The 19,793-nt window shown below is 38.1% G+C and overlaps 1 protein-coding gene across 1 annotated transcript; it reads left to right on the top strand.

Moving 5' to 3' along the window:
- The first annotated feature begins 2,535 nt into the window (after window positions 1-2,535).
- On the top strand, window positions 2,536-4,087 carry maca. The gene is made up of 2 exons (XM_032433776.2): window positions 2,536-2,553; window positions 2,616-4,087. Exon 2 carries the CDS (start codon window positions 2,624-2,626, stop codon window positions 3,788-3,790), a length of 1,167 nt encoding a protein of 388 aa, XP_032289667.1. The 5' UTR covers window positions 2,536-2,553; window positions 2,616-2,623; the 3' UTR covers window positions 3,791-4,087.
- Window positions 4,088-19,793: the final 15,706 nt, after the last annotated feature.

The following is a 19,793-nucleotide window of genomic DNA, read 5'->3' on the forward strand; positions in this document are numbered from 1 at the left end:
ATGTGGAATGTCACTGTGTGTGTGTTGGTTGGGGGGAAATGCCCAGCCAACAAATTCGCATATGTTTAGATATCTTCCAATTGCGCATACAAAGATCGTCTTAATTTTTTCTGAAACACCTAAACTGCATTTGATTGTTGTTAAATTACAGCTGTGAATTGATTGCATTCACAATGTTGCGGTCAATTAGATATAAAGCTGGAGGTCGGCGGCATCAGTTGACACGCAGTTGCAAGTGTGTGTGTGTTCGTGTGTGTGTGTGTATGCTTGCGCATAAATACATATGGGGAATCCTTGAATTTGCGATCACGAATGCGCATGAAAACGAGAAAAATATAAACTTGGTGAATGTATAATGTTACTGTTTTAAATGATATAAAATACATAGACTTCGGGAAAACTAAAAGTATAAAAATACAGCAATTTTTAAGAATACGCTTTTTAATTTAATACATTTTTGTTTGCATAAACTTTATTTTCGCTTATATATTTAATGTTTTATTATTTTTGCCAAGAATCGGCTCGGGTTTTGACGCCACACCTTGTCAAATGGACAAGGTTCAAATAAAAGTTAGGGATATACTAGTTTTTGCTACAACAGCAGTGTAAGGTGTTGCCTAAACTATTTAATTAAAAATGGAAATTCTAGGGTATAACGAGGTGAAGCACACTCGGTATAAGAAAAGACTCACTGAGGACAACATACACAGTCTACATACAGTCCACATAGTGTTATGCTACCTATAGCGTTTAGCTTTTGTCAGGCAGTGCTGGTTGTTGCATTCGCTAAGGCGTGTAACATTTGTGGACTCCAAGTGGACGATGTGTCTCTGCTAAAACATTTTGAACATATTTTCAGTTACGAAAATCTTAAGCTACCGTTTAGGTCATTAATGATCTGACAATGGTACTTTATCCTACAAATATTTAAATGCATTGTTTACGTGAGGCGTCCTTTTTATGAGACTCTTAGTCTTATCTCCTTGGGCACCGCCCACAACCTTCCTCCCACCCTTGGGCTCACTCACATGAGAAATGTTGGGCATATTCAAGTGATTAATGCGCCCAATGTAGCCTAGAATCTTTAGATGGAGAGGGGGCAGCGGGTGTTGGCATTTGGGTGGCTAACTCCTAACGTTGGGCGTAATTAAACTTGATTAATTGTTGAGTCTGCATAAAGGTAAAAATCGGCGTACGCATGATAACAAAACGGAAATGGAAATTAATTAATATGAAAACTCACACAACGAAAAATGCTTTTCCCTTCAACGAAGTTTAAATTCCCTATAAAAAAGGTTTCTAGGATAAATTGTGGAACTTATTCGCTTTTAGAGTATTTATTCAAACTTATTTCAACAATACATTTTCAGCAATTTTTTTTTTTTTGCAGCTGTTCCAATTAATAAGCCTGGTGCCGGGCAGTCCTTCAAATTGTTCGCATTTTTGTCCTTAACAATTCCATAATCAGCAAACAAATAAATAAAACAGCTGAAAAACTCTTTTTTTTTCGCTACTTTTTTGCAGCTTGTGCGCGTTTTTGCCGTTTGCCTGCGAAAGGGCGTTTCATTTTGTCTTGGCACGCAATTTTGTATATATGTAAATATATGTATGTAGCCAATCGTATAAATCGAAAGTGCAGGCAAAGGACTTTTGTGCTGTAAATCAATTGATACTTTCTGAAGTTGAAAGATGCCAAGCTGATAATTATTATGATTATTTTCCTTCGAGAGATTTTCGATAATCATTCATCAGTTCGATATAAATAAAAGAGCAGCGTTTTACCCAACACTGGAAACAACATTAACTACGATATTTGTCGTTACTAGAGAAAACACGACATTTGCTCGTCTCGCATTTACGAAAATTGTCTAACACTCAACAGATAATTGTATGCCTAACGTTATTAACACTCAAATGCACCGTTACTGATAGAGCTTTATAGCTATCGATAGTTAATCGTTAGGTTTTTAAAACGAAAAAAATGCTTAGAAAAATATAATTTTGTAATAAAAATAGGGAATATGTGTACAATATTGTGCATGCCCATTAAAATAATAAATAAATATAAATAATATTATTATATTATAATTAAAATAAGAAATAAAAAATATTACAAGTTATGTGTATTTAAAAAAAAATAAAATTGCATATATATGTATATATATTACACACTTATATTTATAAATGCTGGTTTCTTGAGCGTAGGTTCGGCTGAGCACTGAAACACAAGCGTTTCAGGTATTTCGACAAAAAATATGTCCACAATTATTAATAGAAAAAATACATTTACAGAAAAATCACGAGATATTTAGAATATTTAGAAAGTAACGATAACTACGGCAAACCCGCAGAGTTATCGATAACTTAGGAGCTCAAGCTACTAAATAGCTTGCAAGACATTCGCTGGCATTTAACTAGGAAGCCAGTGCTGTATAACGCGGTTGTTAATCGTAGTTTTTGAAAGCTGTCAAGTGTAATGAGAATGCATAAAAGTTTATTTCAATTCCTGCAGCGCTCAGTGCTGCTTCTACTGAGATACCTCTGGAGCCTTGTGTAAGTGGAAAATCGTTTGTTGTTTGTTTTGGTTTTTGATTTTGTAAGCAGCTTGCGCTTAGTGAAAACCATGAGCAACATTAAGGATGAGGTGTTTGCCGATTACATGGCCACGGCTAGCAGTTCACCAGCTGAGGATCAGACGGGCGAAACCACGAATCTTTTGGTCAACTATTTGCCATTCGATATGCTGGAAGGGGAGCTGTACGCCCTGTTCGTCAGTTTCGGGCATATTAAACACGTTAAAATCATCCGGGATGCCGAAACGGGTGCCAGCCATTGCTATGGCTTTGTCAACTTTAGCGCGGCCGGCAATGCCAACTTGGCTCAGGTGTGTCTGAACGGGCGCCAGGTGCGCGGCAAGCGGCTGAAGGTGTCACCGGCCCGTCCATCCTCGATGGACATTAGGAATGCCAAAGTCTATGTGGCCAATCTGCCCATAGACTACAACGAGCAGAAGGTGAGGGCCACATTTGGACGTTATGGCAATATCCTGGATTTGAATGTGCTCAAGGACAGATTCACGGGTCTGTCTCGTGGCATTGCCTTTGTGCGTTTCGATCTGAAGTCATCCGCTGATATGGCCATATCGGTTATGAATGGCTATACGCTGGAGGGTGGCAGTTTTCCGCTGCAGGTCAGGCTGGCCAAGCGGCCCAAGGCTTGGGAGGCACCGAAGCCACACAGATTCGTGGACCGCGACCAAGAGCTCACACCCAACCAGGTCGCGCGCCCTGCGAAAACTCTCACGAAACGTAACATGCCGAAAAAGACTTCAGCTGACATATCTATGGACTCGGGTAAGGAGCAGTCAACACAGCTCAAGCGGCCAATGGCCTTTAGGTTTGGACAGAATGCGTCTTCTGAGGCTTCCGTATCAAGGCCAGCTCCTGGCGGCTACAATCTCCTGATGAATGTCAACTTTGGCAAGGGCCGCAGCGTCTTGGCAGTGCCAAGGGCTGCCACACCAATGGATCCTGCATCAAAGCAACCCCCATGCCCTGCTCCCAGCAATGGCAAATCCTTAGATCCGATCCTTAAGCCGCACTCCCAACCAGTTATCGAGTCGTCGCTGGATCCGCCAGATACCAAAATGGACAACTTACTTGATGACATGAAGAGCATGAAGAATATCCCGCCATCGTCCCACAGAATCCACTACGAATTTCCACTCGGTCTCAGGCGCAACGATGCGCCCGCATCTAAGCCACGTGGCTTCTCCTTTAACTGCCTTTAAGCTTAAGCGAGGATTTCTTACCTTAAAGACAACAGCTTTACATGAACTTATTTAACTGATTCAACACAATGAGAAACTATTTACAGACTTCAATCAATTTATGAAATACCTAAACTTATTACAACAAACACTTGATTATTTTCTACAATATATTTGCACATTTATACAACAAAAGAGTCAATTAAATAAAAGAATTTAAAGCACTTTTCTTAACACACTTCTGGGTACAGAGAATGAAAATATCAACTGTATCCGTAGCATAATGAGAAAGAGTATTGAGCTTTGGAAGGTTCACGATAGAATATCCCTACAAATATATAGCAGATGTTCGATATACAATATGAATAATATGATAGAATTAATATAAAAACGATTTTTAATGAATATATATAAAAATAATATATAACTATTTAAATTTATATGATTTATGTCTAAATGAATAGAACAATTTTGTCGTAACGAAAACAATTTGATAATATAATATAGTTCGAGTTGGGCTATTTATAAGCATAAACTTCTAGTGACAGATAAGAAAACGAGAAAGTATGAAATTCTTCGACAAGCCGAAGACGCTTTAAAGTTTTACAGATATTTGAGAAAGAGCGAAACTCGTAGGTACCGAGTTTGATGAAGAGAGCCTGGAAAACTGAATATTTTGCCATGCAAGCACCTACTTTCCGACCGATTCTTACTATATAAAATAAAAGTATATATAGTAGAAGAGATGGAGTAGCTTAACCTGTTTTGAAATAGTTGCAAAAACTGGGTTCAACAAAATGCTTTCACAGCTGTTTTGTAAAATATGTCTGAACAAGATATTAGATCTTGTGTCTATATATTCCCCAACATGCCAGCCAAATGGCCTGACTCAGTTTCAGGTGCATTTTTGCAGTTGCATTTAAGTTATTTATTTATTTCATATCTTAAGTCTACACTCTTATGTGAAACTCCTTTTTCAAATAAGTCACGCCCATTTGGCAGCCAAAAACAAACCTGAAAAAAATTAACAGCTTTATCATGCACATAAGAAATACTCCTGAATTAAAATAAAGAGCCCAGCGCCCTGAGGCAGCGTCTGTTTCGGATGCACATGAATGCGCAAATATATATATACACGATATAATATATACGCGATATAAATAATGAAAACAAAGGGCGCATAAATATCTGAAGATCGCTGCAAAACAAAAAAACCAGCAAAAAGGAAAGAAACGCATGCACGAATGTAGGTGGGAAACAAGTGAATTGAAAATTATTCCCAATTCGTTTGCTTTTCTCATTATAATTGAGGCGCGGGTCTCGCTGAGTTCAATTCTTACTTTTCGGCTCGCAACATATTCCCCAACCAGGGCATCTTGCCAATGGGCAGGCAGATTTAACTTACAGATTTGTTGGAGGCTCTTCCCGCCTCTTGCGAGGGCTCCGATTCGCCTGGCAATCTTATGATGTTAACTGGGGTTACATTCATTTCATGGCAAGCTTTGTAACATTCAATAGGTTATTATCTATTATCTTGTATATACTAATGAAATGTATCACATACGAGATATGTATGTCTATATGTATATAATAAATTCAAGATCCTCTATATTATAAAACATGAATTAAAGTATGAATAGTTTAAGTTTATATTCTTTTTTATATATATATATATACTATTTATTATATTGAGATATATTAGATTTATTATTATTATTATTATTACACACATACATACGTATACACATGCATATATACAAGCACACACACAAAAGCATAGTTTATTAGATTACTAAAAACAACTTGTTAGTCTACGTAAGCTGTAAGTTTCACTATGAGAATTGCATAGTAGGGCGATGTTCAAAAGTACTTTTTTTTTTACTTTGCTGCAGAGGGGTATAAGAGATTAGTATAAGAGAGCAAACATACATCTCGGCACACACACATACATATATATATATATGCATTTATATATATATATATATATTAATGATTTTAATAAATAAAACATTGTGTCTGAACGTTAAGTTGCTTTAAATGATAATTGCACCGAGATCAATACAAAATTGTCTCTGTAAGAGTATACAAATTTCGGACTTTTGTTAAACGACATTTTTAAATGAACTTGTGTGTTGCTTATTCATATATGTGACATATCTTTTCTGATATCTGTTACATAATTATTTGCATTGCATTGGGGCAGGTGATTCCAATTACCTTTAGTTTGGCATCATTTCTTCCGGCATTGTTGGGTAACTTTCGGTCGAAAATCACAAAAAGGGATTTTGTTTTGTTACAAAACATTTTAGTTTTTTTTTTTTTTTTTTTTTTGCAATTTTGCGGCTTATATATTTTTGCTGCAGCAAAAAAAAAGGGGCAGACATAAAAGAGACAAAAACAAATCAGAAGGGAAGGAAATATTTAATTTCATTTTCATTTTGCGCAAGAAAATGCAAATCAAATTTTCACTTCTTTGTTGACGTGCTTTCATTTTCTTGAAAGAGTTGCTTGTGATAGTTGGTGGGAGGTTCTGGAGGGCTACGGGTACTGGGCATTCTATAGGGCGGTCTGTGCAGCCCAGTGATAAGCAGATTATGCGCTGTTACCATCATTTGCAAACCTTTTTCCCTACATTTATTTCCCATTTTCAAGTTTTGTGGATATTTCTTTTCAAGTTATTTCTTTCCATTGTCGTATTGACATTCGAGGCATATTGTCTTCAATAACATCATTATCAGCTTAATGGAGAGTCGTAATCAATTTAAAATATTCAAAGTATGGGACAGTCATGATTCGAGCTGTTGGGCTGTCTTGGGCCTCTCTTTGCGCTTCTCAAAGTGCACTCGCTTGAACATTTTAATCTTCTATACAAGCACATTAATTTTATGTGTTCGCTCATTTGTCTTGCTTTGTACGTAAAACATTGAGAAAGCACAGCCCAATCGCTGATGGGGCATGTCAACCGGAGGACACAATCCTCCTGCTGCTGTTCCACACAGGCTGCACGTCAGGATAATTAAGAAATTTTTCAGTGCCCATTTGCAGAGACCAACTGGTATTGTGGTCGGGTTTTCGGGGGGTGTATGAAGTGGCCAGCTACGTTTCTTTGGTGGTGAGAATTTCGTAATCGAAATAAATGAAAATTGATTGAATTCCATTAGTAGGCCAAGGCAGACGTAGCACTTGCCGCCTGCAACTCCAATTAGGCGAAAACTAATGAGCCATGAGCATTACGACAGACATTGGGTACATTTTGTGCGTGGGTAAAACTTGTGGTCAACTATCCATTTGCCTGGTAGAATTATGGACCTACTTTAGAGAACCGTCAGACATCATGCGCTTCATTAGATTTGTTTAGTGTGCGGTGGCGAAATTAAAGTGGATAAATATCAGCTAGCAAATAGTCCTGAAATGATGTGACAATAAGCAGTAGAAGTTGCTGAGTCCCAATCGAATTCCAATCAGTTTCGGATGCGATGTGTGATCTGTTTGAGAGCTGTACGCTTAATTTCTCTTAAAATAGTACAGATATATGTTTAAGAACTATTTTAAGTATAACAAATTATTTGAAGATTGTGATTGTCTTAAAGCGAACTCCTTAGAAATTTAAGAAATCCTTGCTATTGGCTCTCTACATAATTTTATGGTCGGCGACATAGATTCTTCCTTTCATTGGGATGTCTTTAATGCTCTGCTTGCTCCAGACCTACCAGAAATTATCGCAAATTATCGTTAATTAAGATTAAATGGGGCCAAGCTGGCCGGACGGGCAAATGAAATACCCCCCCCCCCCCCCCCCATCATATCGGTCGTGTTATTAGACATTTTTGTATTTTGCTTTTAGCTTAAAATTTTCCCATTTACTTTCCATTATTAATTAAAAACGAGAAAGTAGGGCTATCTTTAGAATGCCAAACCTTTTCATAACGCTTTGCTCTTATCTTAAACTCAACCGAGGTCTCTCCTGCCCAGGTGACAACGCTGGCACCTCAAATCTTCAGACAACTGCATAGATTAGCCTATCGAAGCAAAACTCCATTTCAGAAGCGTTCTGGGGCAGGGGCCTTGGCGGGTTTTGCAGGAGAAACGCGCTCAAGTTGGAGTCGCAGCGGGTTGTGACAAGATTGTCAGTAAAATCAGTGCAACGCATGCGTGCAACATTCATCATCGTCAGTGGCAACACACGCCAACAGATTGTTGCAACATATTTTATGTGACTACTTCACCCTCCCTCGTATACCCCTCTAACGCTTACGCTTGAAGATTTTTTCAATTTTTAGCGAAAATTACATCATCATTTATGTTGAATGAGAGTTTCTATATATATGTTTTTCCTGGCTTCTGAATTATTAAAAAATTTCTTTGTCAACAAATCACTTGGTTCGGGTAACGTTAGGTTAGCTTGACTAAATAAGGTGTGCCTCCCGCCCCTCTCCTTCGGAGCACACCGCCCGACCGAAATACACACGCACACATACAATTTACATTAGCTCCCCAGTATATTTACAGTATGTGTGCGTTTGGGAAATTTAAAAACGTCGCAAACAAATTTGTTAACGTTGAGGGTTGTTACACTTTAGAGGGTTGCCAAACCCCCCACCCCCAACCACGCCGCCCCCTGATGAGCCCACATCGGGCCTGATGATGTATGACTGCCAAGGTACAAAATCGTTTTCAAACATAATTTTGTTTGTCTGACACCTATGCGAAGTCGCATAAATCTTCAGCTTAAAGCTGTGAGCGGCTTTAAGCCATAGCTAAAAAAAATGTTTAATACCCTGTAAATTGGCTAAAACGGGCATAATTAAGTTGAATTTTTGAATAGCAGATACCTTCGCTCATATTTTGTTTTTTTTTCAAGCAAGTATCGATGTTGAAGCCCTTGTTTTTTCGAGCATATCTAAGTTAAAAAGGTAGGCTAACATATGTGCTGAATAATTTATAGTTTTGGTAATCGATTTTAAAAGAATTACTTTTTCGGACATATTTCTAAGATTGATATTAAATTTGTTAAAAATCGACAAGTATTGATTTGATATCGCTTCGTTTTTCAGCAGATCTCAAAGAATTGAAAAACTAAGAACAACAGAGTTGGTTCATATTCAAAAACCGATAAATATCGATTAGCTTCAGCATCTTTACTTATTCAGAATCCACTTTAGTTGCACATCTACAAATGATTCGATAATAAACACAAAAGTTATAAATCACATTAGTTTCCATAAGGTTGTAGCCGAGTCTGGTAACAGGGTATCTCCTAGTTGGGCCAGTTTAGACTCGAGCACTCTTGTATGCTTTTGCCCTGCGGCAGTCGTTGACAAATTCAATAATTTTTCCCATTACTTGGGACATTTTTGTGGGCTTGTTTTTGTCTGACGAGCGAAATTGATTGACGTTGAAAGAAAAGGCGTCAATCTTTGTGTGTGTGGGGCTAAATTTAATTTCACCCACAGAGCAACGCACACAGGCGCAAGAAATCGACACCTGCCGACAGACGCCGGAAAATAATCAAAATAAAATATGGATTTTTCTTTCACTTTGTTCGCATTGCCCTGAAGTTGCCTTCAGGCGAAGGAAAATATGTAGAGCCCCATTAAGTGGAGTCTACCAAAGCGCAATTTGTCTTGCCTGATGTGTGTGTGTGTGCAGGTGCGTGTGTGTGTGTGTGCGTGCGTGTGTGTCTGATAGGCCGTAGTTTTAAGCTCCCCAGCAAACAAGCGGAAGTTGCCCGTTGGGCGCAGTCGGAAAGGAAAGGGGGACTCGCTAATACTTGAAAATTTGTGCTAAGGCTTTGCAGTTAGCATTTGGGAGCAGATAATGCAGCAAAGCTGCTTTTCGGCATCACAATGGGGCGCCCAGTGCCACGCCCAGGTGTGTATGCTTTAAGATACCAAATGCTAGTTAGATTCCCACACAAAGGGTTGCCACAAAACCACCAAGCCCCAACGTTGCCATTGTAAAGTTATTGGGCATAATCCCTTCGTATTGTGATGGAGGTTGGTTCCTTTAAAGGCAAATAGTCAATTTCGAACAGTGTCAAAGACAATTATTTATATAAAAATAGCTATTATAAATGATAACGTATTTTTGAGAGCAGAATAATAATTTATTTCTTACATTTACTTTTATAGGCTAAATCTTTGTTTACCAACTTTATTATATGGACTGCGTGTGTTTATTTTTGTCCTATATTCTTATATGTTCAGCCTGCTAAATACATCTCTTTAATACTCTCGCTATTTTTTTCTTTTGAAATAATTTGATTTCTGATTCGGTTTTGTTCGCATTCTTAAACGTTTTACCGCCTGCACGTCAGGCTGGCACATTAACTGTTTTTTTTTTTCAATTCTTCTTTGTGTCGCATTCTTAAACGTTATGTTCATTTCTGTCAGCGTCGCTTGATGGCTATCAATTACAGTTCATATCCTTGTTTCGCATGAATAAACGTTTTCACAATTAAAGGTATAAATAACCTGTATTTTTTTGATTTTCTACTTAGCTTCTACTTATCTAAAATAATGCAAGCAATAAATTCAGGCCAAGTATCCTTTCTATCGTAACATTGCGGAAACAAACTCGAGAAGTTACAGACAAAGATATATGTACGTACAAGTATTTGCACTGTTAAAGAAACCGCAAATAATTGCAATTGCGATTGGAGTTGCAGAAAAGTAACAGGCAAACATTCCCAGCCCGAAATAATTTTCGCAAATGGAATGCAAAACTGTAAAACTGCAGACACTACGGCGCAACGGGTTTCCCATTTCAATAATGCTGCTTGCACACACACGAACGTGCCCCAAACTATTCGAAAATAGTTTCGGACCGATGCAGGAGATACAGGGGGAGAGCCAAAAAAAAATTGTATTATTGAAGTGCAATAAATTGGAGTCGAGCGCCAAACAAGACAAAACAAAGCAAGTAATAATGTTCTACATGTGCATCTAGAGCAATCGATTGGCCGATACCCTGTATTCAATTTTAATTTAATTGATTTGAATATATGTATGGATTTGATGACAACTTGATAAAGGAGTGAGTCGGGATGTGAACAATTTTATCTAAACTATCTACTATAGTTCCGTAAGCAACTATCGAGTTTTTTGCCTATGCTATCGCTGCTTGTGACTATCGTTTGCAGAAAGTATCGATAGCAGCAGCATTGTTTGTTTTACAGCACTTATCATAAAGCGGTATTCAACTTTCAAATAGAAGGTTGTTCTATATATAATATCAAGAATATAGTATGAAGTATAAGATAGACATTACTACAACCTTGTTATGCCCTTTTCCAATTTGTATGTTGTGTACAGGGTATAGCCAAAATCAAATCGATACCAAAATGGGCAAAAGTTTTAATTACCCATAAAGATGTTCCTACACGAAACTAACGAAACAGCAGTAACAACTACATCAACAACAACAACAGCAACAGCAACAAGGAGAAGCAAGTGCTAACGAAATGTTTTTGTGAAATTGTTGTGGGTAAAGACTTTTTCCGGTTTCGGTTGAGGCGTCCGGATTGTAATCAGGCTCAGTGAAGTATGATCACAAGTATGAGTTTTGGCTCATAAAGAGCATAAAGCATAAAATTGGCTAATACTTATTGGTTACGTACCCTTCGCCCCGCGCACAGACCCGCCCCCTGTAAATAAGGGGCCCGTCTATTGTATGGCAAATTATTTTTTTTGTATCCTGATTTTGACCATTTTGCTGGCCGCACTCGTTTAACAATTCTCCGAAATCAATGGCCAATAGCAAATAGGCAACACATTTTCTGGTCAGTCATTTCGCTGTGAGTTGTTGAGCACCACAATTGGTGCCCCACACCCCACCACCTCGATATTTCCTACCACCCCCCGACAAAGCCAACTTTGCACTGTCATCCGTGTGCACGTCTTCGTATCTGTCGAGCTTCCGTTTGGGGCCTTGTTGTGTTCTTGAGCTCGAGAAGTTAAGAATTCAATTGACCACAAAATCAAGATTATTATACGACCAGTCAAAGCCAAGTGTGGCAGCTGGCCAAGCAGAAGCGCCAACAGGCGGAACCACGCCGGCCAAGTGTGGGTGGGCCAACTCCTGTGCCCACTGCTAGCCGACAAGCGGAAGTGCTGGCGGCGTTGGATGATTCTCTGAGTGGGATATTGACGCTGTGACGCGTGATTGGCTAACGAGTTGGGAATTATAAGATGACAGACAATAGAACTCAGCTTTAATGGTAAACGATAATTGGGCTTGTGCGATAAGCGTAAATATTTAGGCAATAGGTCAACAGTTTTCTTTTGTGGTGTTTTTTTTTTACTGGAGCTTCCGATAATGTATTTGATGGCGTTCAACTTATTAGGTTAGGTTATATAGGTTATATACTCGAGTTATTTGACTCTTTCCTCTCTGGGCATATGCTGTTCTTCTGCTCTTTAACATATGCTCTCTCTCCCTCTCCCAGTCTTTTCACTCTCGCCCATTTTGGTTTTAGTTGCCTTAGAAGAAGAGGGTTCAGTGTATCTCCTATTCGGGAGCTCCCGACTAGAACCTCTTATTGGTTTAAATAGTATTACTGCTCATTAGCATTATATTTTCTAATATTTTATTTATATTTGTCTTTTGGTGTCTTTCTCTCTTACTTTCTCCTCTCTTTCACTCTCACTCCCTCTTTCTCTCTCCCTCTTCCAGTCTCTTTTACTTTCGATCTCTTTCTCTTGCTCGGTCAATCTCTTATTCTTCCCCTTTCATTCTCTCTCTTCAGAGAGTAAAAGCTTTTATTATTCTTCTTTGTGTGATCTTCTTAAAGGTTTTAGTCGCCTTTAAAGCTAGCTGATCACCGCGTTCTCTTTCGGTCTATCTAGCTGTTTCTCTGGAGAGAATAAGATGTTGATTTTTTCTTTAAAAGTATTTTTTTTTTTTACTTTTTTAAGTATATATATTTTATGTATATATTTTTTATTTAATTCATTTAATTATTTCTCACTGTAATTCCGAGTGTTGTTATATTAATTTTCTATCAGATACCATCATAATGAAGTTGTTTGACATCTAAATCATATTGTTTGCCGTCTCATGTGACAAGCAGCACTCAATTAGCCCGTTTCATGCTTTGGCTCATGCTCATAACCAATATATAGTAGAGTCCGGTGCTGTTGCCCCCGACCAGGAGCTGGGTCAGTTTTGGTTAATTGAAAGCAAACAACGCGACGGGAAATGTTGGTCAAACACGCAAAAGAAATGGGCAAATACAAACCCCTAAAAATTATTTATGTTTCCATATATTGACCATTCATTTTGGCTTTTAACGCCAGCAGGGGGCAGGGGGTCTGGGCACAGGGTGCGCCACGGCGACAATTTATGAACTCATGGGCCAGTTTTAGCATTTAACATTTGTTTGGTTACGTCGCGGCGACGTCCGCTGATTGCCGGTGTCGCCTTGCACGGATATTTGTGAAATTGTATCGTCCTGGCCTGTAACTTAATTAAGCGCCTGCCAACTTGGGTCGGGCCAACACAGCCGAAGCCAGTTCAGGCCAATTGACACGGTGACACCAACGCGTGCTGCGGGTCGCATTCGTAGTCTTCCAAGCATGTCCTGCATGCTTACATAACTCACAGTTTCTTTGGACTACATCTTGATGGGGTACTGTGACTATGTCATGTGTTATACGATGATGTAATGTGGAGCTCCGTTCCTTAGCACATAAGTATTCTCGAAGCTTCATTTTTGACATACATTTATTTAAATATAATTTAGTAATTGCCAGTAACTGTATAATTCTAGCATCGAGTTCCTTTAGTTTAAAGGAGCTAATCGTTGATCTACGGAACAATTATATAATTAGAAGATTAGATTAGAATTTCATCTGAAATTCTAAGAACACAACAGTTAAAAAAAATATTAAGCATGTTTTGTTGAGTCAATGTTGATTCCGGTCTGATCTATATTACAATTTAAGGCTCAATAGTAAGTTAGGTAATAAGCCGTAAATGTTATACAAAATTAATATATATTATATTAAAAGCAGCAAATATTTTTTAAATAAATATTTAAAAATATAATTTATAAGATATTTCAAAGTTATTTTTTTCAGTTCTTTATATGTATAATATATTGAAGTTTTAGGCATGGTCGTTGATTCCGTTTCAGTTTACCTTTTACCAACTAATCGCTCAGAAAGGGCATTCAAACTTCGTCACGACAATTGACTGAATGAGTTCTTTCCCTTTGTGCCATTTCATGTTGAGGCAGCATAATTTTCAGGCATTTAGCTTGACCAGGCCGGAAGCATTTTGCTTAAATGTCTGGTCATTTGTAAATAGTTCGTGTTTCTTGGCCAACACTTGACGGAAATGAGCAAGAAATGAGCCACAGTTTGTGTCGCCTGTCAGGGTGGTTGCCCAGTGGCTGGCAGGGAGTGTGACCACAAAAATGTCACGACTTTCACCTGAAATGGTTTTTGGGTTGGGTGAAATTAGCACGACATTAAATTACATGATTTGGTCGCTGTGATAAGAGCCTGGTTCATAACTATATATTCGTTTGTGAGGCCTGACATGAGTTATGATCTCGCAGTATTTGGGCGAGTGGCTCTGTCCGGTACTTTGCATATTTGATGCGTTCTCTGGAATGTATTCTAATAAGCTGACTACATACATTTTGTGGATGTCTTAGTACGTTTTAATTAGGTCAATGCTTTTGACCTAAACTTTTTGGGGGCTTGTCACATGAAAGAAACTGTTAAGCAAATCAGTCTTGTATAAATCTTAGAGTGCCTGATTTGTATACATTTAATTTGGGCCAATGCATATTTAAATGTATTAATTTTCATAATTTGTATACAGTTTAAATACTTATAATTAAGTAATTGCTTACTTCATGACATAGAAGCCAAAACGTTTCAGGACGTGGCGCAAAGTGAAGAGTAAGTGAGAGCTGCAAGAAATCGTTTAAGAATGGCGCACAAAGAGAAATTGACAAAAGAAAAAGAGCTCCTCGAATGAGAAAAGCATGCAAGTGTTGAAGATTTCAAATATAAGGTTTTCAAAAAGGCCTATAAGTTCACAAGCCTTGCATTCATTTCAGATAATCTGCAATGCAGAAATGAACGCACATGCAAAGGCTCTTTGCGCAATTAGCCAATTTACTGGGGGCGGCTCACTCATTTGGGGCTCTGTGAAGTTTTCTTTGGTACATTTAGTTGAAATGGTCAGACATTTGTTATGTGGCACTGCCAACAGTCAGCCAGTCAGTTAGCCAGTGGATAGAAGGACGGCAGACGCAACGTCCCAGCGGTCGTTCATTTCATGGCCTGCATCATCAATAACTCATGCCCGGCCAATTTGTATACTTGGACAGTTTTGCGTTTGGCGCTCTCTTGACTTTTGGCCAGCTACGTCGCACCGTTGACGACGACTTCGTCGCAAGTCGAAACCAATCCGAAGCTCATGAGCATGGTCTAGGCTTTGGCATTGGCTCTAGCCATCTGAGCCACATTTCAAAAACAGTTTCTAAGGCATAAATCACATAAATGCCCCAACAGCTCTCTGCAAACGGGAACAGTTCGGTTTGCCAGCTTCCAAGTACATTTTTTGATACTCTCGTCAAGGCTATACTCATTTGTCGCTGAAGTGTGCAACGTATTGGAATTTCAAATTTTATTTTATATATATATTAATTAGATTGAGTGTCTAGCCTTCTACTCGAAAGAAATTTAAATGGAAGTCATTCCCTGTTACTGAAACGTGATTAATTCTAGCAGAAGGGAGCATTTTGGGATCTGTGTTTACTAAGACTTAGAAATTTTAAGTTTCCAGCTCTACAAAGTTCTTATAATCCCCAATAATTCGCTTTAATTACTTATGCTTCTCGAATTTGGAAATTTCAAATACATTTGATCAACTTTTGGCAAATAAGCTGAATATGTTCCAAAATTTGAAGCTCTTCAGGTTCTCTATGGAAAATACTCTTGTACAGACGGATGAAAGGACACTTTGACATGAACTTATTGACTAAGCTTTTAATGCTCATTAAAAATAAGTATATATCTCTTTTACAGTTTTCTTTCAGCTATTACATACATTTTACAGGGTATATCCAAATAACTTTTACATATTTCAATACTATAGATTCTGTAAGAGTATTGAAAGAATGTCAGCTCTTAGATAGTTGCTGCCTGATATTTGTTTTCTTTTTCTTGTGGCCTGTGGTCCAATTCGCTGCGAGTTTTATCATAGGCAAAAATTGATTTTTTGTGTTGTTTCTATGTTTTTTTTTTTTGTTTCTTTTCCACACACAGAAATAACGATAAATTGAGCAAATGTCAGTGTAGAGCGCTCCTCCGGAATGGCCAGCTTTGTGACTGCAGAGTTGAGTTATAGCTGCGCTTGATATGTGGCTGACATGCCAGTCAACCACCCCCCCCAAAACCCCCCTGCAAACAGTTTACCTGTTACCTGCTAGGGTTGTGGCCGGTTAGCGGGCGTATCGTATATCAGTTGGCTTCATCTTCATCTTTTCAGAGTTTGCCTGGTTTTTGGCCATATCGTCGCCTAATTTGCGCAAAATTGAGATTTATTGTCAACTGTTTTGTCGCAAAAAGTTTGCCCTGCCGGCAAATCGATGAAATTCGGCAGCCTTTGTAAGCCTTAGCTGTATGCCAGCATTTTGAATACATTAATATTTTGCCAGCTCATTTTTAATTATGATTAATGAGCAGCTAATGACTTGCACTTACAATGTCACACGTCCCGCAGAAAGTTCAAGGTTCAGGCGAAGTCTTTGGATATTCCAACAGAACTTCAGGCACACAAAATTAAATTCGAACATATTGCTGAAAAATAAGCAAATCAAAGGACGATTTCACGCAACAAATGTTTCGATTAAAAAAATGCTACTTCAAACCAAAAAAAAAAAAAAAAACGCTAAGGGGTTGCCACTAAAAGAAACATACATCCCGTTCATATGTGCAAAAAATCAAGAAGTGTGTGTACCATATATGTAGAAAAAAGAAAAATAGAGAAGAAAAAAATTGAATCGCAAGTAAAAACCCCAGAAGCAAAGCACACAACTTTATTTGATATTTGCTGAAGCACGACAATGAATAATAACTACACACATCAAATGCATCTGGTTAAAAAAAAGAGAGGGAAAAAAACGTACAACTAACCGAGCACCCTTCAGTGGTAAATGGTATAGGGGTGCAATTTTCAAGTTTTGCTTTAATAGCGAATTTCGATTATTTCTTTATGTGTGGTTCACAGCGTGAGTGAAATGCGAGGGGGCGCACATTCACAGTTCAGATGGGGTCCAAGATATAGGAATTGTTCCAAAAATTTGTCTTGATTTGCGTGAAATTGCGTTAGGGACTTTTGCATTAGCATATACTGAATATATTTACAGATAAGCAAGAACTTGGTCCCTAGAAAACTGACATTTAATAATATATATATTATACATTTAATAAAATATATATGTATATAGAGATGACTCTATATAAATATATATTAAATGGTTTGTGCTGACAGAATGAATGATTGACTGATGACACTTTTTTGTTTATCATTCGTTCGGCCTCAAAATCATTTTAAAAGATCATTGGAAAAGCTCGTCTGATTCGTGTTTCATACTCTTTGCAAATCAAACTCTCTTGGAATATATATACGTCTGAAAGATTATATGGGCGATGTCTTGAGAATGTTTACTTGAGAGTTGTTCCACTCATGTCGGAAATTAGTCACATGTTGCAGGTGCGAAGCTTTAAGTGATTTTGGATATTCCACCCATTATTGTGGAAATTAGGCGAAAAAACGACTTTTTCAATTATCTTGTATTTAGTATGTATAAAAGGTATCAAGTTTTATCAGTAAAAACATTGCGATTATGAGCATTTTGAATGCTAAAAAATACACATTTAAATCCAAATAGAGACCTGAGCATAGCGCTAAGAGCCTTGAAAGCATTGAGTCCTATAAATAAGATACTTTTTCCTTAACCGCACTCAACTCACAAACAAACTGCAATCACTTTAAGTGAGCAACTCACGCAAACATACACAGCCAGAGAAAATGCAATAAAACTTGGGTAAATAATTTCCCGAAGTATCAGTCGTCTGCCGCCATATTATTTACACAGTTAGCTTCAGCAGACGCCATTTTGTATTGCACTATATTTATTTGTTATTGCAATGGACTTCAGTGTCATATTTATCAACGTCTGTGGCAAATAATTTTATTAACTTTTCGCGCAAAACTTGAACTTAAATTGAGGCTGTGCGGAAGAGGGTAACTTTTCGCTGGCAACTGTGAACTGTTCGCGAAAAGTTTCGGTTAAAACAGGTACAGTGTCTGAGCCTCAGTCTGAGCCTCGTAATTGTGCCCTGGTCCAGCTGGCCGGTGTCCGGTTGTGCCGGCAACTTTGTGTTCTACTACTAGCTGCAGTCCATATTTTATTATTATCCTTTGCGCAAATAAATAGACTTTTGCGCAAATTACAAAGCGCACAACTAACTGGTCGACTTTAAGTTGAGCCAGGATGGCAACTCTGGCGGAATGCATTCGTGCCCGTTTGTTTGTCGCTAGCGACAAAAACTTTGCCCAGATCTAATCAAAAATTCACTTAAAAAGTTTGCGCTTGCCCTCGGCTTCATGGCCAGAGCGGAATGACTTCAAGTGCAGCACCCACCAACCCGCCAACCCGTTCGCGTTCTCATTGTTGCATTTTCATTGTAAGGGAAAGTACAGTCGGCTTTGGTCGAACTTGGGCGAGCACCTAATGAAATGTGCTCTTAACTCTGCGACAAGGTGAAAGTTAAACAATCAGCGAGACTTTTTGGGTTCCTTTATGCGCCGTCTGAGCGCAAACGATGCTCGAAGAGCATTCGCATTTTTCTTGTTTATAATTCTCAACAGCTTTTAACGCAAGCAAGTCTAATACACATGGGAATTGTTTGTGAAGATCGCTGATAGCTATCGAACGTTAAGTAAGTTATCTTAACGGAGCTTCAACGAACAGCAATTATAACGATTGATAGAAAGTATCTTCCCTTAGATTATAAAGTTGCCCATACTGAAAAGAGATATTGAATATATTTGAGAGCTGAGCATGTTCGGTAAGTCAGTGTTGAAAAGTGTTGCTCAATAAATATGTGTTGGATTTGTCGAACATACGGAGAATAAAACTTTTATTCATGATGAAAATAAAATAGAGGCATATAAATATTTATGCTATAATTCGATTGCTGTCCGGACTTTTAAAATTTATTGATAATGCATCTATCACATTTTGTCAATCGTCAATTTTGTCAATTGACAGCTACAACATTTTTATATTTTGGTTACTTAACTTCCACAGGGACATTTGACGTTATTTAAACCAATTGCATTCAATCCATTCGTTTGGCTAATGGACATTGATTCGCAAAACTGTCAGCTGCCAGTGCTGCGAATGGTCACAACATGAACAAACTGTGGCAACAACAAGAATTATTCACATTCAGAATGTCTCATCTACGTTCATTGAGTGACATAAATAAAGTGGCAATTTCAATATGCAACGCGATGAAAGTAACAAAATCTGCAGCCAAATTGAGCAACTGCACAGAAAGCAACTTCAGTTGAAGAAATGCTATCGTGACTCTTGCCACTTGCCCCTCGTCGCACACCTTCCATCCAGAGGCAAACAATGCGCCGGAAAATTGCAACAAAAATTTCGCGTGCACACTCAAAATTTTCAAGTGCAGCTTTATAAAAGGAACCGCCAAGGAACTCAGCTGTCTGTCTTAAATACCCTGTTATTGATAAACAGGCAAATGATGTACGCTGGAGTTGGGTAAATGCATAAAAGAGACTTTTTTTTTTCTGTTTATATGAAAGGTTATTTCTTATATGGAGAGGAGTACGATAATACTGGGTACAGACGATTATATACTGTGTTTATAACGATACCAATGGAAAGAATAAAAAAATAAAAATAAAGTGGATGCAACTTTATGGGATGAGGAAGATTTAAAGACTGTAGAATTTTTTAAAGACAGAAGGA

This window comes from Drosophila virilis, chromosome 2 (assembly GCF_030788295.1).
Source record: "Drosophila virilis strain 15010-1051.87 chromosome 2, Dvir_AGI_RSII-ME, whole genome shotgun sequence".
Taxonomy (NCBI): Eukaryota; Metazoa; Arthropoda; class Insecta; order Diptera; family Drosophilidae; genus Drosophila; species Drosophila virilis.